The 24059-nt window shown below is 39.1% G+C and overlaps 1 protein-coding gene across 1 annotated transcript; it reads left to right on the top strand.

Annotated features, from left to right (window-relative positions):
• The first annotated feature begins 13719 nt into the window (after positions 1 to 13719).
• On the top strand, positions 13720 to 20218 carry LOC149828229 (D-xylose-proton symporter-like 3, chloroplastic). The gene is made up of 14 exons (XM_090017468.1): positions 13720 to 14063; positions 14203 to 14312; positions 14721 to 14799; positions 14875 to 14934; positions 15063 to 15129; positions 15222 to 15346; positions 15781 to 15882; positions 15973 to 16350; positions 16492 to 16539; positions 16640 to 16702; positions 17996 to 18076; positions 18260 to 18358; positions 18955 to 19092; positions 19968 to 20218. Exons 1-14 carry the CDS (start codon positions 13845 to 13847, stop codon positions 20100 to 20102), a joined length of 1704 nt encoding a protein of 567 aa, XP_089873594.1. The 5' UTR covers positions 13720 to 13844; the 3' UTR covers positions 20103 to 20218.
• The last annotated feature ends 3841 nt before the right edge of the window (positions 20219 to 24059 follow it).

A 24059-nucleotide genomic window follows, 5' to 3' on the forward strand; every position in this document is an offset into this window, starting at 1 on the left:
TGCTTGAATCACTATGAAAGTTTTTCAACAACCTTAGAACACATATAAGCATGATTTCATCACTATGATTTTTTTAACTGCCTTATAACACATATATGCATGAATGAATCACTATGAAAGTTTTTTGACAACCTTAAAACACATAAGCATGATTTCATCACTATGAAGGTTTTTTTATTGCCTTATAACACATATACGCATGATTGAATCACTATGAAAGTTTTTTGACAACCTTAGAACACATATAAGCATGATTTCATCACTATAAATTTTTTTTTAACTACCTTATAACACATATATGCATGAACGAATCACTATGAAAGTTTTTTGACAACCTTAGAACACATATAAGCATGATTTCATCACTATGAAAGTTTTTTGATTGCCTTATAACACATATACGCATGATTGAATCACTATCAAAGTTTTTTTACAACCTTAGAACACATATAACCATGATTTCATCACTATGATTTTTTTTACTACCTTATAACACATATATTCATGATTGAATCACTATAATTTTTTTTTGACAACCTTAGAACACATATAAGCATGATTTCATCACTATGAAAGTTTTTTGACTGCCTTATAACACATATATGCATGATTGTGATACATAACATATTTATTTGATAGTCTTATAACACATATATGCATGCTTGAATCACTATGAAAGTTTTTTGACAACCTTAGAACACATATAAGCATGATTTCATCACTATGAAAGTTTTTTGACTGCCTTATAACACATATATGCATGAATGAATCACTATGAAAGTTTTTTGACAACCTTAGAACACATATAAGCATGATTTCATCACTATGAAAGTTTTTTTACTGCCTTATAACACATATATGCATGATTGAATCACTATGAAAGTTTTTTGAATGCCTTAGAACACATATAAGCATGATTTCATGTCTATGAAATTTTTTTGACTGCCTTATAACACATATATGCATGATTGTGATACAACACATTTATTTGATAACCTTATAAACCATATATGCATGCTTGAATCACTATGACATTTTTTTGACAACCTTAGAACACATATCTGCATGATTGAATCACTATAAATTTTTTTTGTCAGTGTTTTAGAACACATATTTGAATTCTGTTAATGTCCTTCACTTTATTGCTAGTCTATGTGTCATTCAGCCATGTTACTTTGATTGCCTTAGATTAGGTGCATTGCATATAATTTATTTTATTGTATTTTGTTTATCAATACTAACATTTTGGTTCTCTTGTAGGATGCTGGAGATGATCAACGTAGAGGAGCTGATGGAGGCATGAATGAAGGGACAAATCAAGACAATGAAGAGGATGATGCTCTGAATCTTGGCGATGATTAGATTCATGTGTTGAATTTGTTTCACATACTTGTTGTTTCAAACGAAACTCTTTGTATATGTTCATTTGTAACTAATTAGAACTTGGCAAAGATTATAGTGGGTTGTTAAATTTGTTTCACCTGCTTTGTATATGTATTTTTTTATGTGTACTTTATTTTTTATACACAGGTTATATAAATTGTATAACGAGAATTTTTTTCTCGATATTTATATTTCAAACAAATTTTTTTATTTTTAAAAAAAATTTGTGACGGATTAACGACGAATAATATCCGTCGCTAATTTAGCAACGAATAATATCCGTTGTTAATTTAGCGACAGATTAGGGATGAATATTTATCCGTCTAAAAAATTGAATCAGTCGATGTTTTACAATGAAATGTAATCCATCACGAATCCATCGATAAATGAGCGACATAATTTAGCAACGGATACATATTCATCGTTAAATTTTAGCGATGAATTATTGACGGATATGTATCTGTCGCAAAACTAAATCAGTCCTTATTTAGCGACGGATTAACAATGGATCATGACATTCGCTAATCCATCGTGAATTAGCGACAGATCAGTTTTGTCGCTAATTAGAGACCAAAAAATTGCGATGGACACTATCCATCGCCAATCCGTCGCTAAATGGATTAGCGACGGATTTGCGATGAATTATCGTTGAATAGCGTCAGTCGCTAATTCGTAGAATTCTTGTAGTGCAATCAGACACAAATCTCACACGCTATGACGTGATGACACATACAAATATTATTTTTAATTTTTTGTATTATCTCAGTAAAATGTATTTTATATATTAAAATGTCAAAATAAGTTTTTTGCTAAATAAAATATTTAAAATATGTGAGGTGTGATCTTACTTTTTCAAAAGAAAAATTGAACCGAGATGCCGAGTTATCATGGTTGATCAGACCCACGCCAAGATCAGCTGAAAGCCCGGAATAGTGTCGTCAGTACTTGAATGTGTCATTAGGAGTTTAGGTCACAGTGACCTGTTTCTTGTAGTCAATTGCTAACGACAATCAGATTGTTGTTAGCAATTCATGAATTGTGGTGTGTCAATGACAACTTCTTGCAATTTGTCCTCAACTACCTTGTTGATGATCCCTTGGATATGCAAGATACAAAGACCTTGTAGAAGGAACCAGCCAACCAAAGAAACTTCGAGGATATGGCTTGGTGAACTTGGGCTTCCGGTATGTATGAATAGGCACGATATTACAGGTGACTGCGCCATTTTTGAGACTCCAAAAACAATTGGCAAGTTTTCAGAGGTTCAGTTCAAATCACTGTCAAAGTCATTGTACAACATCAGAAGGCGTTTGGTAGGGACCACTTGTTCTAACCTCATGTCTTCAAAGAGTATACTCAGCTTTAACCTTGTGGCAAAGGAAGCATTCCATGAGTTTTGAAGTTGCAACTTCCTAGCAATTGGTAAGTTTACAATTCCCCTCTAACAGATAAGCATAGCCCTTGTGGGTAGGGTTGGTAAACAAGTCGAATGAACCAAACAAGGCATGTTTGAGCTTGGCTCGTTTACCAATGGATTGAGCTCGTGGCTCTACTTGTGTTTGTGTTTAGCCAAACCAAGCTTGAGCCTGGCTCATCCCTGAATGAGACCAGCCGAACATGAGCTAGGTAGTATACAAACATTCCATATTATTTATACATGTAATATATAAAAACATTTCATTATATATATATATATATATATATATATATATATATATATATATATATATATATATATATATATATATATATATATATATATATATATATATATATATATATATATATATATATATATAACTGTTAAAATTGCATAAAATGCATAACCTTTTTTTGTTGTAATATATGTGAGTACTATGATACTATCATCATGTCTTTTATTAGCCCATCTACGTGTAACTGATTGGTCGTTTTTGCCCTATGGCACATGAGGAGGGTATTGAATGAGTGTAATAGAACAAAAACTTTGAAGCATAAGCTATTTTCTCAAGAAAGTCCTTCAGGTTTGGCCCTGTATTCTGCAGCCCAGATAATGATGCAACAATGCACAATGTAATGTACTTGTCAAGAGGGATTGACTTGTTACACATCAGCCAAATAAAATGGTACTTGAAATATGTGAAACAAGCTGCAAGAAGAGCTAAAATCATTCTTGCGAGAGCTTATTGGGAGATTTGAGATGTTTGAATATGTGGAAATTTGTGTAGTAAAGGGTGCAACTGAGCCTCCCCTTGCCTATAAAACCTATTTCCTATTGAAGTTTGTAACTTGTGGTTAATTATACTATGGTACACAATTATGTTAAGAAAAGCCAGTGTTTCCTGGCATGTTGGGTAGTTTAGCAATAAATTCCTTTCTTTGTTCTAAAGGACATGTCAATGATGGTCATAAAGCCTTGATTTTATGTGTTCTTATGTGAAGGACTTATTCGTGATAAATGGTGGCAAGCGAAAACGAGAAAATTATGCTCCACAGATTCATCCTGCTGGGTACATTCCTCAACAAGATGGAGCTGGCGATGTCGGTTATGATTCCTTTCTTGTGAATGTGCGTCCCCATTCCCTCTTCAGTTTTTACTCGACATTAGTTGCTTCATAAAACAGTGGTGTATCCATGTGGCAGCTGTAGCTCTTCTGATTATTGTTTTTTTTTTGTATACTTGATTTCCATTGCAAAGCATAATTATTTCTTAGACACTTAACTTTACATTCAAGTGTCAAGCTAAAAGGCTCGGGATCAAATTGTTTTTGCGCATGGGGGCTGCCTGTCACGGGCTTAGAAGCGAAGGCCCCCACAATGTAGCTTCGGGCAATCACAAACACCGAAGGCAGGCCTTTTAAGCGTACAAACAACACATAGCACACGCGTATGAGCGAAAGCAAGAGTACGTGTATGCACAAACACAAAGAGAGCAAAGAGGCAAGAATGCAAAAAGCTTCTTTATAGATACTTGAAAGCAAAGCATATCAAGAGGGGAAGAGAGGGTCCGAATACACGGGGTGCTTAAGCCGTAAGGCCTTGTGGGGCACTCGAGAGTGCCAAAGAGGTATATATATCAAAGCAAAAATGTGAAAAGCATGGTGGTCCAGAACACGCTCCCCCGCCTAACTTGGCATCGTCCTCGATGCCAATTGTTCATGGTAGTCTTCTACAAGTTGTCGATGCTGAAACATGCTGCTGGCCTCCTTCTCCCAGGTGGCTTCACATTCTGACAATCCCTTCCACTGCACTAAGTACTTTTTGACTTCCCCTAGATAACTGTTGGAATGGTTGATGATGACTTCTGGTTCTTTGCCTGGCACACTGATCGTTGAGGGTGCTCGTTGTGGGATCAGAGCACGTTGAGGCATGCTCCATTGAGGGTCTCCGTCATCTTCATCGAATGACTTCAGGTTACATATGTAGAATACCAGATGCACTTGAAAGTTTGCTGGCAAGTCCAGCCGGTACAACAAGTTTCTCACACGTTTGATAATGGTGAAGGGACCATCATACTTACGGATAAGGTTTCAGTGGTGGCCCCGAAAGATAGCTGTGTGGTCGGGAAAGAGCTTGGCCAACACCTTGTCTCCAACACGAAATTCTGTTGGACGACACTTCTCATATGCCCATTTCTTCATGCGCTTGGTCGCCTTGTTTATATATGCCTTCACCAACTCAGTTTGATCTTACCAGTTTCTGACGAACTGGTATGTATAAGGTACTTTGCCACGTCCTCACGCAACAAGGGAGTGCGAAGTCTATGGTTGTTGTTTGATTGCGACTTCAAATGAACTGTGGCTAGATGACTCTCTCTTTTGAAGATTGTAGCAGAATTGAGCCGCATCAAGTAAATCAACCCATTCCCTTTGGTTGGCACTGACAAAGTGCCACAAGTATTCCTCCAGCATACCATTTATTCTCTCTATTTGTCTATCGGTTTGGGGGTGAAAACTTGTGCTGAAATGCAAGTTTGTCCCCATTAAGCGAAACACTTCTCGCCAAAACTTGCTAGTGAAGCGTGCATCACGATCGCTGACGATGCTCTCTAGAATTCTCCAATGCTTGATTACGTTCTGCACGAATAACTTTGCAGTATCTGCAACTGAGTAGGTGGCAGGGGCAGGCACGAAGACAACATACTTCGAGAACCTATCCATAACCACATAAATCGAACTGCAACCTTGTGCTTTCGGCAAACTCACAATGAAATCCATGGTTATGCACTCCCACAGACGGCTTGACACAAATAGGGGTTTCAATAGTCCATCGGGTCTCTGATTGATGAGCTTGTCTTGTTGGCAAATCAAGCAAGTTCGCACATAAGCATCTACATCATCGCATATCTGCGACCAGTAGAACACATGTTCTAACAATGCCAATGTCCTTTGTTGCCCTGGGTGACCTGCCCAGGTAGTATCGTGGTACTTGTGCATCAAGCGCCTCCTCAAGGTATCCTGCTCCAGAATATATAGACAGTCGCTCGCAGCGTAGAGCAAATTGTCCTCTAGCTAGAATCTTCACGTCTTTCCTTTCTTCACCAATGCAATCAATTGTTGAGCCATCGGGTAACTTTTTGAAGCTTCTCATACTTGTTCAAGAAGATCGCTCGTCGGTTGGCTCACACTACCGTCATAAGCGAGCAAAGCTGCGAGTTTTGCCTTTCGACTAAAAGAGTCGGTCATAACATTGGTCTTGCCTAGCTTATACACAAGGACCATATCAAATTCTGTCAAGAAATCCTGCAAACGTGCTTGCCTTGGACTCAACTTCTTCTGAGTCTGAAAGTAGCTTGTCGCAACGTTGTCAGTGCACACAATGAATTGTGACCCCAAAAGGTAGTGTCTCCATGTGCGGAGACAGTGCACGACCGCCAACATCTCGCGCTCATGTACAGTATATCGACACTGAGTGTCATTTAACTTCATGCTTTCAAATGTGATAGGATGTGCTTCTTGGAGCAACACCCCTCCAATAGCAAAGTTAGACACATTGGTCTGCACTTCAAACAATTGTCGACAGTCAGGTAACTTCATCACTGGTTCCTCTGTGAGGGCATGCTTCAACCCATCAAAAGCCTTATGACAGGTATCAGATCATAGCCATGGTCTATCTTTCTTCAACAGATCTGTAAGCGCAGTAACAATTTGAGAGTATCTCTTAATGAAGCGTCGATAATAATTTGCAAACTCCAAGAAGGAATGCAACTCATGAACCTTAGAGGGCGGCTCCCATGCTTGAATAGCCTCAATCTTCTTATGGTCCATTTTGAGAATGCCTTCTCCCACAATATGCCCAAGAAAATAGACTTCCTTTTATCCGAATAGACACTTTTCCCGCTTAACATACAACTCATGATCCTTTAGAGTCTGAAACACAATCTGAAGGTGCTGAACATGCTGCTTCATTGAGTCGTTGTACACCACTATGTCGTCCAGGTACACAACGACAAACTTGTCAAGGTGCAGGTAGAAGATCTTATTCATTAAGGTCGAAAAGGTAGCATACGCATTTGTCAAGCCAAAGGGCATGAGAAGGAATTCGAACGCCCCCATATCGTGTTACACAGGTAGTTTTTGGCTCATCCCCTTCTGCAACTCTGACTTGCCAGTAGCCAGATCTCAAATCCAACTTAGAGAAGACCTTCACCTTTCCAAGCTGATCAAACAAGTTCACGATCAAAAGAAGCGGGTACTTGTTCTTTACTATCATTTTGTTCAGTGCCCTATAGTCGACGCACAACCGCTTCGACCCATCGTGCTTCGCTTGAAACAATACAGACACTCCAAAGTGAGCTTTGGATGGTTGGATGATCCCCGCTTCGAGCATATCATCCAGTTGTTTGCGTAATTCTTGTAGTTCAGGAATTGCCATGCGATAAGGAGCCATTGTGGGTGGCCGTGCACTCGGTACCAGTTCAATCTGATGGTCTACCTCACACCTTAGAGGTAGCTTCTTCGGCATCTCGGTGGGCATAACATCGTCAAACTCTTTCAATACTGGCACTAAGGCCTTTGGGACATTCATGGCTTCTTCTGCCTCATCCGTAGCACGGATTATGACAAGAAAAGTCTTGTCACCGCTTTTCATGCCTCTCTTCAACTAGTGCGCGGACACCAAACACTCACAAGGCTTCCCTGATATCGCAGTAACCATGCAGGGTTGATCCTCTCAAAGTTGACAACGTTGAGGTGGGGCATCAACACTGCCTTGTTGCTTCTCAAGAATTCCATCTCGAGGATGACCTTGAAATCATCCATAGGTGCGACTGATAACGTAATCCTCCTCGACCAGTTTTGGATTCGCACTGGTGCATCATGGACAACACCGTAGATGGCCTTGGCCTTCGAATTAACCGCTTTCATGCGGCTCTCTTTTTGTTTCCACTATAATCCCAACCGTTCTACTTTTTCACGTGGAATGAAATTATGTGTGGCCTTTATGTCTACCAATTCCTTAGTGAGTCTTTCATTGAGCATAAGCTCCAAATACATCAATTCTTTACATATGCTCGGTTCTGCAGCAACTGCCACCTTCACTGCATTTATCATTTGCATTGCGCCAACTATTGGTGCCTCTGCCGATTGATCCTCTTCCTCACCCTGAATGACATTCGCAGCTCAGGGTGCACGATTATCTCCATTCCCTTGACCACAATTTCTGTTGGGACATGTATCCTGCCAATGATCCTCATGGCAGATATGGCAGTCACGACGATGATAATTGCTGCCCTGAAAGTTATTCTAATTTTGATTATTATTGTTTTGGCCATCTTGTCGGCCCTGATTCTACTGGTTCCTGCAGCCAGCACTCTGCCCATAGTCATTCCTTCGGTTGTCCCTTCGATTGTTGCAATCATTTCCCTGTTGTCTGCCTTTAAATGTCGCATCATTCCTGTCTGGTGAGATCAATCCATAACTAACCATTTGTAAATACCCCAAAATTTCCTCATTCATTTTCGGACACCCCCCCTTTCACAGATGCCAACCCTGTAGTACAGTGTAGGAGTCTAACCCTAGGTCTGTCCCAATTTAGGTATCATTTTACCCCCTTTTTACCAGTAAAATTACCATTTTACCCTTAGGTAACCCTAGACCCCCTGTCAGTTAGTCCCAATCAAGCTCATTTTAAGTTCAGAGTAGTTTGAATGTCTATTATTTCTAGCTCCTCTGAGCTCACGATGAGTGAATCCTGTTCATTTCTGACCATTTCAGCTAAAATTAATATATTTTTCGATAAATAAGCTCATTTCTAGCTCGAACCCCAGTCAATTATGTTTGAGTCAGTCAATTCCAGTCAACCCTATTTTCTTGAGTCCAACTTAAGCTCATCAAGAGTTCAAGTGACTCGATTCCAGTTCAAATATGTTTCCCATACTGTTGGAGTCCATTTTGGCTCATTTTAGCTGAAATTGAGCTAAGTTCAGTCAGTCTAGCTAGTGTTTGAGATTCAGACTTAGTTCATCACAGTATAACTGACCTCCCTTCCAGCTCAAACCCAGTATATCTTAGTGACCCACTTTATTCCAGTGTGTATTTCTCATAATTTCTCTGAGAATGATGTCATTTCTCGATCATCCAATCTAGGAGTTTAGTTGAGTTAGTATCTTTTTAGTTCATCTAAGTTTAGAAACCCTATAATCCAGTTTAAACCAGTTCAAACCCGTTCAAACCTCATTTTCCAGTGTCACTCTTTGCCCTGTAAGGGCAAAATCATTTCTTGAGTTATTTTATCCAAAACATCAACTCTGACATTTTTCAAGCTGGTACAACCGCTAATCTGGGCTCAGATCAATTCTTTTTCCAAAAAATTAGCTATATCTGAGATCCAATTCATATTTGGATTGGATCCAATATCGGATCTGATATCCAATACCCAATTCTCATCCTGAGACAGGAATTTTCAATTATGTCTCTGCCAGGGGTCTGGGACTTTAAATCCTTCATCCGGGGTTTGCATTTTGCATGTCATTGCATAGCATTGCATGTCATTTCATATCATTTTATTGCATTTTATGTCATTGTATGTCATTTTTGAGATCCAATACTCTTGTTTTCAAAATATCAAATCCATACTCAATTTTAAAACCTTTCTTTCGAAATCAATTTCAAAAACCTGGGTTTCAAATCATTATTTTTCATTTGTCCAACTTCCATGGCATTATATTCCTTTATTTCAAAAGCATTTTCCTTAGAAAAATGGTCTGGATTCGTTTTAAACTTGATTCCTAAATCGATTTTCAATTTTCTTAATTTTCTTCAAGTGGGGCCCACCCTACAGGGGGCGCCAAACCCTAATTTCCATCTCTATTCAATTTTATTTCATTTCTATGTTTTACTTATTTCAAAAATACAAAAATTTCAGTGAGTCTAGGTGTCTTGTAAAAGCTTTTTGAAAATCTTGTTTTTAACCTTTTTATTTTCACCCTTTTAAAAACATGTTCTGAAAAATCAAATGGGGTCCACATTAGGTGGTGCTACATTTGATGGTGTTTAAGCTCATTTAAGTTAGTTAGTGTTTTAATTAAATCAAAGTTTGAAAAGTCAAATTTAATTAAGGAAAATCGCCCCCCTTAGTTTGGATTTTTTTTTTGAAACTCTTTAAAACTAATCCAACTCTTTAATTAAGAGTTTTGAAAATCTATAAATAGCCCCATAGGGGGGGTCGACCAGATCATCTCTCTCAACCCTCTCTCAGTGCCTTCTCTCTCCCTCAAGCTCCTCCAGCAGCCTCCATTACAGCCCAAGGTGAGCTCCCTCTTCTTCTTCTTCTTTTGTTTATTTTTTTTTATCTTTTTTATTATTTCCACCATTGCCGCCCCTTATTAGCATATTCTTTCTTTCTTTTTTCATTCAAGAAATCATGTGAAAGCCTCAAGAATACGATCTACTAATTCTCTAGTGTTGTTTACACATTTTTGATCTGTTAGAAACACTTAGATCGTATTTGCTAATGCCTAAAAAAAGATTGAGATTCGACCTCTCTATAAGTCGAATCCCTCCTCGGCTAGCATCGCAGGGTCATGCCAAATAAGTTCAGTGTTTGCCCACCCTTGTAAACCATTAGTGAAAAAGAACGACCGATCTTGATCATCCATTCTCTCGACTTCCAACATTATTGAAGAGAATGTCTTGACATAGTCTTGCACAGACCCTGTCTATTTCAATGCAAGCAATCATTTGCAGGCCAATTTCTCTTAATTTTTAGGTAGAAAGTAGTCTCATAATTCCTTTTGGGGGTCCTCCCACGAGACTATAGCAACTAAGCTCTGTCGAACATCACCCAAGCGATGTCTCTACCAAAGAGTCGCTTCATCCGCAAAGTACATTATTGTGGTCCGCAACCTATCTGCGTCATCCTCTGTTCTTGCAGCTTCTAAAAACTGGTCCATCTCGTAGATAAAATTCTGAAGATCCTTTGAGTCACGCGTGCCTTTATACTTTGCAGGTTCAGGTAGCCTGTAACGTGGTCTATCCATGTATGTCGCAACGCCGCCAGTTGGGGCAGTCCTCAGTTGCCGCTCCAACTGTTCATTCTTTCGTCGAACAACATCTAATTCAGCAACCATAATGTTGAACCGACCCAACAAATCATCAAATCTGGTGGCAAAGTCCTCCACCGAGTAGTTAAGTTTAGTGACAAGACTTTCTACTGAGTCTTTCACTCTCTCTACTGTTGTTTTGATCTCAGCGTTGAGATCCTTAAAAGCCACACAAGTCCCATTAACCAACTTTTCCATGTTGGTCACTGTCCCAGTCAGCTCTGCAATATTGCGCAAGATGGCTGACACTCAATCATCGGCCATGAAATCTTCTTCAGCAGGAACCATACTGCCTTAAGGAGTCATGGCATTCTTCTTTGGTGCCATTGTCACTCCCAATGTCGACAAGACTCTGGTACCAACTTGTCACGGGCTTAGAAGCAAAGGCCCTCGTGACGTAGCTTCGGGCAATCACAAACACCGAAGGCAGGCCTTTTAAGTGCACAAGCAATGCACAATACACACACGAGCAAAAGTAAGAGTACGCGTATGCAGAAATACAAAGAGGCAAGGATGCAAAAAGCTTCTTTATAGATACTTGAAAGCAAAGTACATCAAGAGGGGAAGAGAGTACAAAACTTGAAATCTAAAAATCTTTCAAACTAATAAAATGGGTGAATTTAATAGTACAAAACTTGAAATCTATGTCAAGTTAAATGATATTCATCATAACAAAAGCTTGTTCTAAGACTCTCACATAAAATGGGATGGCTGAAAGTAAGCACATGACCATCATTGAATTAGGTTTAACTATGATTTTTTATAGTAGGGTTCCTACTTGGTTTTGGGTTGAAGCTTTCACCATAACTTGTTGGTTGATAAACATGCTACCTTCTCCCAACATTCAAATGAAGTCGCCTTTTGAGATGCTATTTCAAAAAAGACCCGATTACAATAGCCTACAAACTTTTAGGTACATGAGGTTTTCCTTTTTAAAGGACTACAAAAAAAAATTTGAGCCAAAATGGATTCTATATGTATTTTTGAGGTATGATGACACACATAAGAGTTATAGATGCCTTTATCCTCTCACATGACGTGTCTTCATCTCAAGACACATTTCTTTCAATGAGTCTGTCTTTCCCTTTAAGAATCTTGAAAAACTTTTTTTCTATAGTCTAGAATAATGGAGAAGTGGCTAGCTTTAAAAAATGGGAAAATGAAGATCAATCTAATTTTTCTAAAAAAGAAACAAACAAGAATAATGTGAATGACACTTAAGAAGATCAAGGTAATACAAGAGCGAATAACTGCCATGCTATTGTAAATCATTCTCATTTTTTTTCAAAATGCGTCTCATGACATGATTCATGTGGATCAATCTGACCAGAAGATAGACCAACAACTAGATGTTCATATTTTTTTTAATGTTGGTTCTCAATTAGACCAACAAGTTGATCAGGAAAGCATGTTTGCTCCAGTTTTGAGGCAAAATACAAAGCTATGACTTCCTGTGGTTAACATTTATATTATGTGATTTGGGCTTGTATTTATCAAAGCTGTCAGTTCTGCTTTGTGGTAATTTGTTTGCTCTACAAGTTTCTATCAAACTAGTTTTTCATTTTAGAATGAAACAGGTTGAGATCGACTATCACTTTGTTCATAAGAAAGTTGCTAATGGATCTTTGGATACTAAGTATGTTCTTTTACAAAATCAACTAGTTAGATATCTTCACCAAAGCTCTACCTAGGCAGGACCTTGAACGTATGAGATACAAACTTGACTATGGGATCCACCCACATCCAGTTTGAAGAGGGCATATAACGATAAGAGTCCTCTTCATAAAAAAAAGTAAGAAAGATCTTCACGAAGATGTTAAGATGGATCCTCCTCATCAACAAGGTAAGAAGGATCCACATAACGATGAAAAAGATTTTCAACATCCCTGCATCAAGGAAAGTCTAGCTAAGGAAAGAATCAAGAATAGCAAGGAAGAAAACTCCGTTATTATGTATAAATATAACAATATTGTAAACAATGCCTATCATCATAAGGACCCTCCATGGAAAATTGTGGAAATGAGGTCTTGTGAAAAATACACTCAACTGAATGAGTCAGTTTTCAACCAAGGGATGACATGTGTCAGTAAAATATTTAAAAACTAATTTTAACATTTTGTAAGTTTTTTTTTTTTAAAAAGCCCAAAAACATTATTTTGTACCGATTTTGGGCGATACAACCCAATTCAGGCCTATTTGCAACGACACTAACTAGGGGTGGCAAAACCTGACAGGACCCGCCAACCTACCTCTTAGGCGGGTTCGAGTTGGGCAAAAATGAACCCGTTTAATAAACAGGTTGACCCGCCTAACCCATTTATTAAATGGGTCGGGTTCGTGTTAGGGGTATGCCAACCCGCCAACCCGGCTGGCCCGTTTAATAAACGGGTTAGGCGGGCGGGTCAACCCGCCGACCTGCCAACCCGACCTGCCAACCTGACCCGCTAACCCGTTTACCCGACCCAACTAGTTTATTAAGCGGGTTGGTGAGTCGTGTCGGGTTACCTGTTTAATAAACGGGTCGGGTTCGTGTTTGCCACAGCCGGCCCGTTTAATAAACGGGTCAGGTTCGGGTTGAGGTATGCTGACCCGCCAACCCGACCCGATTGCCACCCCTGACACTGACAACATTGTTTGGAATACAATGTGTGGTTGCGCTCAACATCAGATGGCTGATGATCAGCAGCATACTAGTTCTATCATATTGCACCTAATCGTCCTCCAAATTCAATCCAAGGTGAGGCTAAGGTTGTAGAAACTCCTTCCACATGCTGTATAAATATGTCCCCACACTTGGCACACTAGAACCAAAAAGATCTGTTCTCTTGTGAGCTGTGAGACACTCCACTATGATCTTCTCCGCATGAGTACACCACTCTCCACACTGTACTCACTGCCCAAGTGCTACGTGTCATAACCGCTCGAAATCCCCTTTATTAGGATGTATAACGCAATCGGCGCGACGTTGTCGCACTCCCCACTGTCCGCGCTCGCCTCCTCTCCATCACCATCGAAAGCCTACCACCGATCTCTCTTTCCCATGACGACTCACCGCGCCGTTTCTAGAGAAGGTCTTCTTTCTTCCTTGAAGAACAGCCATCGTAGCAGGGATTCAGTATCACCCACCATGCCGTTTTCTCAGGAAATGCGCTCACTGAAGGTAAACTTGCCATCTTGTGGCCTGCCCAACACGATGGGAGTGGGCAAAACTGGGAATTAGTAAGTGGGTTGGGGAGTTTTGGTTGGTTTAGCCGAGTTGGGGACTGAATTTCGTGGGACTTTTTTTTTTGAGTTTTTAGGTTCGTGGTCGAGGGGATTACGCGTCGCGAGATGTCGTGGAGTCCGGAGAGCCGTTCGTTGGTGATGCCTCGACGGAGGAGACGTTCTCTTGGTCTTCTATCATTTTGCCGTAAGATCGAGCAAGCGACGTTTTGTTTCTAGCAGGATGGGTTGTTGGTGGTGCTGTTCAGTAATGGGTTTTTAGTATTTTATTTGTTTTTTGTTGAATTTAATACTGTATACTTTCCTATGCGTGTCAACACTGTATGTTTCTTACTTTAGTGTAACCGATTTTTGCTAATTTGTTGACTTTGTAAATTTCTTTTGATTTTTTTATGTTTTTTTCTGGGTTTTGGGCTTGTATGAATTTTCTATACCTTTCGTTATTCTTGTTTAGATTGGCAAGTTTTTGCGGTAAGCATGATCTTGAAATTTTGTGTAGTTGGACTAACATGATTTTTTTTTCTAAAGGTTCGATCATGTTTATATGTCATTTGATTTATAGGCTTTGGTGCTGATTTGTTTACTTGAAATGCAGATTTTTATTCCCAGCATTGGGAGGCCTGCTGTTTGGTTATGATATTGGTGCTACTTCTGGGGCCATCATCTCATTACAGGTATTGCGTATTCTTGACGCATTGTCCTTTTAGTAGCGTTGCATTATCTAATTCTATGGTCTTTGTTATATTCAGTCAGCGGAATTAAGTGGCACAACATGGTTCAACCTTTCAGCCATACAGCTGGGTCTTGTGGTATTCTTTCATATAATAAGATAAACGTGAATGGTGTTTGGGTTGCCTGTGCCTGTTGATTAAATTCAGGCATCTCAAGTTTTCATATTTCCCAATCTGTCTTGCTTTATAGCATTCTCTGTTTGCAGGTCAGTGGTTCACTTTATGGTGCTCTATTTGGATCTCTTATAGTCTATCCTATAGCAGATTTTTTAGGTATGGATTTGCTATATGAGTGGTTGTCTGACTAGTAAATTGTCATTGGATAAGATGCAATAAGTTAAGTCATTGTCGTTTCTTTGTGAAAGGAAGAAGAAGGGAACTGATTACAGCTTCTGCCTTTTATATTCTTGGTGGTTTAATCACTGGCTCTGCAGCTAATCTTGCTATTTTGATAATTGGGCGGATTCTGTATGGCATTGGCATAGGTTTGGTGAGTTTATTCAGAAACTGTTCCAGTATATCAGAATCTATTGCATGATTTATCTTTTATGTGCTTGAACTTCTAAATTGCTGTGTGTGGCCAGTATTTGAGTTGTTCAGAACCAGAGGTTCGTGGTCAGTTCTAGAAATAAGCAGTCTTTATCATTGACTAGACTTAGATTTATGCCTATATTGCTGCTAACATTGCTGGATCTGCAAAAGAACGGAAGATTGCCATCTAATTTATTGATTAATTTAAGAATGGACTCTACAAAATTGGGTATTTTTATTACCTGTTGGAGACTGATGGTGTTTCTTACCTTTGTCCACGATCAGGTTTCATGTATTTGAAGTTATTGATATGAACTTCTTGCACTGGGAGTCGAGTTTTACTTTAGACTTCAGTTATGTTTTATCTTGACATTTTTTTTATTCTTTATACAGGCCATGCATGGAGCTCCTCTCTATATTGCTGAGACCTCTCCATCTCAAATTCGTGGGACACTGATATCTCTAAAAGAGCTATTCATAGTTCTAGGAATCCTGGTATTGAAAGTGTTAAACATTTGTAGTTCATGTTGTGGTAGCATAAACAAATAAGTTCTTTCTCTGAACTGAACTGAGTCATACTTGCAGTTCGGTTACCTTGTTGGAAGCATTGCAATTAGTTCTGTTGGTGGATGGCGTTTTATGTATGGATCCAGTGCACCCATTGCAATCCTGATGGGTCTTGGAATGTGGATTTTGCCACCTTCTCCTCGATGGTTGCTACTTAGAGCAGTGCAAGGAAAAGGCAGTATGGAGGAAAACAAAGAAACAGCAATCTATGCACTTAGCAAGCTAAGAGGTCGACCTTCCGGTGATAAGGCATCTGAGGAGCAAATAGAGAGTACTCTATCATCACTGAAGTCAGTCTATGTAGACCAGGAGTCAGAAGGTAGGTTTTGGGAGGTTTTTCAAGGATCTAGTTTGAAAGCCTTCATAATTGGTGGTGGATTGGTCCTTTTTCAGCAGGTAGTACATACATGCCAACAAGTTGCATTCAAAGTTTTCTGGATATAGTTGTTTCGATCTGAGCTTTGAATATGGTTGTATACTTTTCTTGTATAGTATTCTGAATTTAATCGGGCCTAGTGTCTATGTCTACCTTGATAGATAACAGGGCAGCCTAGTGTCTTGTATTATGCTGCTCCAATTCTTCAGGTACATTTCATTTAAAGATAATGCTGATAATTATTGATCATGTGTCTCTATAATTTTAGAAAATTTCATCTTGATGCCCTTTTTGTATTGAATACTTCAGAGTGCAGGAATTTCGGCTGCTTCAGATGCTGCCCGTGTATCAGTAGTTATTGGTTTGTTTAAGGTATGATGATGTTTGCCTTTGCTGTGGCCTTTATTTATCTTGTTAGACTCCACTTCTTTTTGAAGTTGGGCAGACCATGCTTTAAATTCTTTTTCTTGAATACAAGTTTAATTTGACAAACTATACTTTTAAATTCTTGAGTACTATTTCCATGAACTAGATGATACCACGATCCAATGTCAAGATGTCACTTTAAGTCACATAGTAGTTGAAGGATCACTTTGCTTATTTGGTGTAAATCTAGGATTCCCTATTGCTTTGTATTTAAATGCTGCCATCTTGTCAAATGTATCCAAATGTTTGCCCAAGATTTTTTTTGTTGGTTTGTGTAATTTATGTCAATTCTTATTCATGGTTTTCATCTTGTCGCTTGTTGTCTACCTTTTTTTCTCTGATTAACATTGTTTTCTACCTTTGAAGGCATGTTGTTTGCAAGTTTTGGTGCCTATGCATGAAGAGTATAATAATGTTTTTTTTCATTTTTCTTTTTGGATAAGCAAGCTGTGGCATAACCCCCGTGGGATTCAAACCTGGGTTATGATAGTGCAACCTAACCATCCAGCTATCTCATTGTTTGTGACTTGATATAGTTTACACTCATTTCTAAATTTTTTCTTTTCTTTTTTTTTTGTTTACATGATATTTAGATCTGGAATTGATGATTGAAATGGAAAAGTCATAAATCGACAACCACCAAAATTTGCTTGAATTTGCTGGGACTTAATCATGCTTTGTTGAAACTGCTCAACTCAGACTGTCATGCATATATTATGCAGTCTTTAGCCATTGAACTGAATATGAGTAGGCATTGCCTCGAGTTCTTTGTGCTCATTGGAAAAGGATTTAGGGCCTCAGGGTCCAAGCAGTCAGGTTGATTGGCATATTCTCAATCCCATGTACCTAAGTCAAAGTCTCATAATCCAGTTATACATTTCTTTGTTGTGTTTGGTTTTATCAGAGAGATTTTTAGCAATTTGTCTTTGAATTCATGTAGAAGTTAGGTTGGGCCAGATCCTGAGTTGGTGAGTTGCTAAACATTTCTGCTGACTTCTTATTTTTTATTAAGTGGATCATCTTCGTGAACTTGAGTCTGAACTGTCAACTTGGGCCTGCCTCATTAATCCTTTCAACCAAGTCTGCAATTCCTTGTAGACAGCCTGGAAAAATAGCAGGAGCAAATAACCCAGAAAATCATTCTTGTCTATCAAAGTCTTTATCAATAACTCATCTTATTTTTGGTCACTAATATCCCAAGTAAATGTTTAAGGAGAGATATTTGTAATGCACCTGCAGCTGTTAATGACCGGGATTGCCGTAGCAAAGGTTGATGATCTTGGGAGACGACCCCTGTTGATAGGAGGCATAAGTGGAATTGTACGTATATTTCTTGCTTCTTTTAAAGCGTCACTTATTGAACGGTTATCAGTATGTTGCTTTTCATGGTAGCTCGTCAAATCCCACTTGCATCCTTCTTGTTTACGTTGTGTTCTTCCCCTGTTTACTTGTTTCCGGTTATTGTTGGAATAAACGTGATGTTTGTTATTTTGTCTGTGACAGGCACTTGCTTTGTTCCTTCTCTCTGCTTACTATAATGTTCTTGAGGGAATCCCTATTGTTGCTGTGGTATCTCTGCTCTTATATGTTAGCTGTTACCAGGTAAGCTCTTGACGAGAGTAGAATAAATGAAATTTCTGTCCCCTATATTTGAGAATGTCATTCCCTTCTGTTGGGAAGTTCTTTTTGTTGATTAAATGTCCTAAATTTTTTAGACTTGGTGTATATTCTAAATTATGAACACCTGTTAGTGCTATCCTAACCCATTTTGACTATTCCAGTGAAATGATCTAGTTAAAGAATTAGTTGATTAGTTGTTTTATAGTTCTTTCCATATTACACGAGTCTCTCTCTCTCTCTCTCAAATGAGCTACTTCTGCAGCAATATTGAACAGTTAAGCTCTTATAAGATGAATCCATTTGTTTCAAATGCCTGCGTTCATTTAGAATCTCTACATGTATATTGTATAATAATCTTCAAAAGTTGATGATGAGTGTGTTGTATATTTTTTTTTCTTGTCATAATCTCCTGCCAGCAAAGTCCCAGCAGTCAGTATCCCAGAGTAAAACCAAGCACGTGCTGGAAGCAGTTTTTCCTTTGTTGTACTATTAATGTTTCCCTCTGATGACCACATTACTCTTGTATTTTCAATTCAAAGTATGTTTTTGACAACAAATTTTCTGTAAATCTTTTCTAGATTTCCTTTGGCCCGATCAGTTGGCTGATGGTGTCTGAGATTTTTCCTCTTCGCACAAGAGGCCGTGGGATCAGTCTTGCAGTTCTTGCTAACTTTGGCTCCAATGCTGTAGTAACATTCGCTTTTTCACCATTACAGGTATGTGCCATTTGAAAAATGCGGACATTGCAAGAGTCCATACTTCATTTAGTGTTTGGCATATTGTACTTCATTTTCAGATCCTTCTGTCTTTTGTATACATTTTGCTGATTATATGCTTTTGAAAGATTTGGAAACGGCCATAAGAATTCTCAGGTTCGAGAATTCCCACTGGACCCCACGATTCTTTGTTTAGGGTTCATTCTATGAGAATTCTGCTTCCTCCGTAAAAAAGATGAAAATGATTTCCTGCCATTGTGTGTAAAATGTGGATTTGAGTTCTTGAAACAAGTGGGTTTGTGCAATTTTGCTTTTCCCATGTAGAAGTAAATTCACACAGTTCACACCATAGAGAATTCACAATTCCCAAGTCATGTTAGGAAGCAGGAAAAAATTCGTAGGGAAATAAAGTTTTGCCTATGAGAAGTTTTCATATGTGAATCTTCTCTTGTTTGTGTGACATGAGGAAACCGGTTTGGGAAAATGTTAGGTGTTTCCATTAGGGTGAGGGCTGCCCACGAAACTGAAAACTTTGATAGGAGAAATTCTTCCATCTCTGAGATGGAGAAATTTTTTCTGTCAAAACCAGGGTTAGGGCTGCCCTCAAAATGAAAACTTTTGATAGGAAAAATTCTTCCATCTATGAGATAGAGAAATTTTTCCTGTCAAAACCAGGGCAAAATAGACTATGTTTCCTTTCAAAAATTTTTATTGTTTGGAACGATGGAAAAGTTGCCGCTTTTCCTCTATGGCTTGCAAATTTTCTAGCGTTTCCCCACTTCCGAACATGCCAAGGTCTAAACACACCCTAGATTTTTTTTTTTGGATGTAAAATTGATTATGAAATTTCTGTTTTGACTTGAAATCTCTTGCAGGAGCTTCTAGGGGCCAGCAACCTGTTTGCGCTTTTTGGGATAATCTCTCTGCTCTCACTTGTGTTTGTAATCCTCTATGTCCCAGAAACAAAAGGGTTGAGCCTGGAAGAAATAGAATCCAAGATCTTGAGATGATATATCTTGTACTTAAGAATTCTTAGTCTTGTAAAGTAATGACGAATTGTGCATTGCCACAGAGGACGAGGTTTTACACTTTTGTCTTTCACTTAAGAAAGAAAAAGATTTGCTCACAGGTAGGACTGGTAAACGAACCGAGCAGCTTGGCACTCGGCTCGGTTAGGCTTGTCATTAACCTGTTCCTGATCGGTTCATATAGCTGGTGAGCCAATCCACGAGCAGCTTGTTTAGCTTAAACGAGTCGATCCCAAATACAGTGTTTGGCTCAGCTTGGGAGATCTCATATAGATAAAAAAAACATGTATTTTAATTGTAATATATTAAAAGGAGGATGCATTATATATATATATATATATATATATATAGAGAGAGAGAGAGAGAGAGAGAGAGAGAGAGAGAGATCTGTGCTAAATGTGTTTTCTGTCCTTCCGGTATTGTTTTTACAGTTCTGACCCTCTAAATGTGTTGGGCATGGTCGGTTTACGAGGAAACCACTCCTGGATCATGTGTTTTCGATGAAAAAAATGATATTTGGAGCTTCAAAAATTTATAAAGATTCTGGACCGTTGATTGTTTGAATGTTATAAAAGCTCACCCATGTCTCGGAATCGAACACCTCAAGGGCTGCTCTATTAAATTAGATCACATCTGTACGGTCAGAATTTAAAAATAAAACAAAAAAACCCTGAAAATCTCATTTATCTTATATCATTTAGTGATTCTGTACTGTCAGAATTTAAAAATAAAACAAAAAAACCCTGAAAAACTCATTTATCTCAATCATTTAGTGATTCTGTATACTTTAGTGTATTTCATGACAAATGCACTTGAGGTTTCATCGCTGTTAGATGTGATTTATCATTGGTGCCCGAGATAAAGGAGAGTAGTCAGTTAAATTGGCAAGCCCTCTTCTTGCCACGAGTAGGGTTGCAAACGGGTTGGATTCAGAAGCCAAATTTACAAAATTTGGCTGTCCCGGATCCGGATCATTGACTTCTCAATATATTTTGGGTGTCCGAAATCCCATCCGTTTTTTAACGGTAGCCATGAGTCCATTTCTCTCCAACTGTCATTCTCGCTGACGACCATCTATGGCAGCAAGGCCAGGTCAACTTTCTGTCTCCCCCTTTGTAGCAGTCAGTAAATATAAAATTCATATGAAAGCTATCTAAGTAAACTACAATTTGTGCAAGCTGAAGCGTGGCGACTCCTGGGGCAAGGGGTAAGCCCACAAAGTTTTATGTCATCAAAACATTGATCGTAGGCAGGCATAGCCAGTGTGGTTAGGTCTCTGATCCTGGGGCAATTTCTTATAGTAAATATTAGAAAAAAAATGTAGATTACAATTAGCTTTAAGGTCATTTAAGTGAACACCAAGAGAAAAAATCACTTAGTTTAAAAAAACATAAAAAAGCTAAATTTTTTAAAAGAACATTCATTTCCCCCTCCTTTTTCCACCAAAAGATTAGACCCAATTTATAGTCGTTAGCCTTCTTGCACTATCACCATAGATTCTTGTTGTCACAGGCCTATTTTTCTTGTTGTCACAGGCCTATTTTTTCAATAGGCCAGTGCAATGCGATGGTTCTTCTTTACCACAACAAGCATACCTGTCGTTTTGTCATGAGCATAGATTTTTTTGCAAACCCATGATAATATCAAACTGCTCAGTCTCGTTAGCCTAATAGCCAAAGGCCGCACACCAACACTTTTTCATGTGCTGAATTATTTCATTGGCGTTGCGCGCCACCTCGTGCGCACTGCCTAGTGAAAGCTGATGAAACACATTTTTAAATGCAAATTCTATCTAATCAATACCACTTAGTGTATAGTCGTCTCATACCAGCTATCACTTCTGAAAAGAACACAAATTTGCATTAGCCTTGCGTGTCATGAAGCGTATTGCGACTCCATGTGCACGCTACAGCAAAACCTCACCGTCAAAGGAACAAGACCTTGCGGCCTCCAGTCCGAAGACTAGTTGATGATTAAACGCCATAGCAAAGAGCACCACCCAGACTCATTCACCGGCGCCTAGGCATTTGCTCGCCTAGCCCCAAGTCACCATATTCGGTTAAAATCACCTAAGTGATTATTGGAGAAATTAGCCCTAACCCACACGCACCCCTTATGTCCAACCGCTACGTGTAAGAATACTTGCAAGCTGAGAGGTCCTTAACCAAATCTCTAAAAGCAACATCCTCTGATCTGCTGGTACTGCTTAACCAAACAATGCTCCACATCTGTGCCACCATACAACGATACACTAACGATGATACCGTTGCCTATTGCGTGTCATGTTACCACTGCACGTCACCGATCAAGCCAACACACACCACACATTCCTATAATCGATGCATTTTTTACCCAGTAGAGCTCCGCACAACAACTTGCCCTATTTCGAAAGCTCGGTTCGGGACATTCTCCCCCACCCAAACCATTATCGTCCTCGACAATGCAAGAACACCGTCTTCACTTATATGCCAAGTTTTCTTTGTATTTATCTTTGGTCTTTTTTTTCTTCACCTTACTTAACTTGTTCTGGTTTTCATCCACTATCGTTGCAACCTTTAACACGCTAAGTCTCATTCCTTAACGCATCTTTGATCAACTTAGACAATGGTCTTCTGCTTTATCAACAACGAGCATTCTTTGTTTGTGGGACCCCAGTGGAGTCTCATACACAAGTGGGTCATCCTTGCCCGCACGACAAACTTGTCGTCTTCAAGCATATGGCTAGGGTGCCTTCCAACTCCAGCAATGGCAGTTTCAAGCCCTTCGTGGTTCTCGCAAAAAAGGACAACCACCAATGTGTGTCGTAGGGATATCAACTCATTTAAGGCACCAACTTTCAGTTTTTCAATGGTCAAAACTAGTCTTCAAGTGGGGGACACTTACTTGCATATCACCCCAAAATGGTCCTTCAAAGTGTTTTCCTAAGCCCTCGTCCTCATAAGAACACCTTGGCCCAACACTGCAACTCTCATCCAGAGCCAACACACTGTAGCTCTCTCCCGGAGTTAGTAAAACGTTTCTGTAGGAACCAAACCGATGAGTTACGAACAACAACTTTTTCTGCATACGCAATCCACAGAGAAACTATCAAGTCAAGAGACCAAAACAATGAGCATTATGCTCAAGATTGGTACTTCGCTAACCACAATCTTGGGTGAAAATATAGAAGTTTAGTTGAGTCTCCTATACACAAAGGTGCAAATCCATTCAGTCGAATCCAACATGCATTCTTTGCATGCACAAGGCAAACATCACGCAACACCTACGAGCCTAAAGCACAAATGGTAATTTTTTTTGGCTTATCCACATTTCGTTAGCCAACTGAATAACAATCTTACACTTCTGCTTACCATGATCAAGATGACTCATACCATTCTGCCAACATCTTGCTTATGCACTCGATCAACAATACTTCAGCTACGCAAATTTGTGTAACTAAGATAAGTCATCATTATCCTTTTCAGTGTCGCACTCCAGAAACAATATGGTCTTCGTGAATCTTTATGCTCTAATGCTAATTTATCACCGACCTATTTTTTCAATAGGCCAATGTGGCGCAACGATTCTTCCTTACTGCCCCAAACCTACCTGTCTCTTTGTCAAGGGCATAGAATCTTTCGCAAACCCGTGATGGGACCAGACTGCCCAGTCTCGCCAGCCTAAAGGCCAAAGGCCGCACACCAACACTTTTTCATGTTCAGAATTATTTCATTAGTCCTGCGCACCACCTCGTGTGCAACTACCTAGCGAAAGCTGATAAAGCGCATTTTCAAATGCAAATTCCATCTAGTCCATGCTACTTAGTGCATAGACGTCCCATACTAGCTATCACTTCTGAAAGGGGCACAAACTTGCTATACCCTTGCATGTCATAGAGTGTATTGCAACTTCATGTGCACGCTACAACAAAACCTCACCACCGAAGGAACAAGACCTTGT

The sequence above is a fragment of the Nuphar pumila genome, chromosome 9 (assembly GCF_984573655.1).
Source record: "Nuphar pumila chromosome 9, dmNupPumi1.hap1.1, whole genome shotgun sequence".
NCBI classification, from domain to species: Eukaryota; Viridiplantae; Streptophyta; class Magnoliopsida; order Nymphaeales; family Nymphaeaceae; genus Nuphar; species Nuphar pumila.

Coding starts and splice junctions, on each gene's coding strand:
- LOC149828229 (XM_090017468.1), top strand. CDS start 13,845: ATGTATAACGCAATCGGCGCGACGTTGTCGCACTCCCCACTGTCCGCG. Junction 14,064..14,202: donor AGGAAATGCGCTCACTGAAG/GTAAACTTGCCA, acceptor TTGAGTTTTTAG/GTTCGTGGTCGAGGGGATTA. Junction 15,347..15,780: donor ATGGCATTGGCATAGGTTTG/GTGAGTTTATTC, acceptor TTCTTTATACAG/GCCATGCATGGAGCTCCTCT.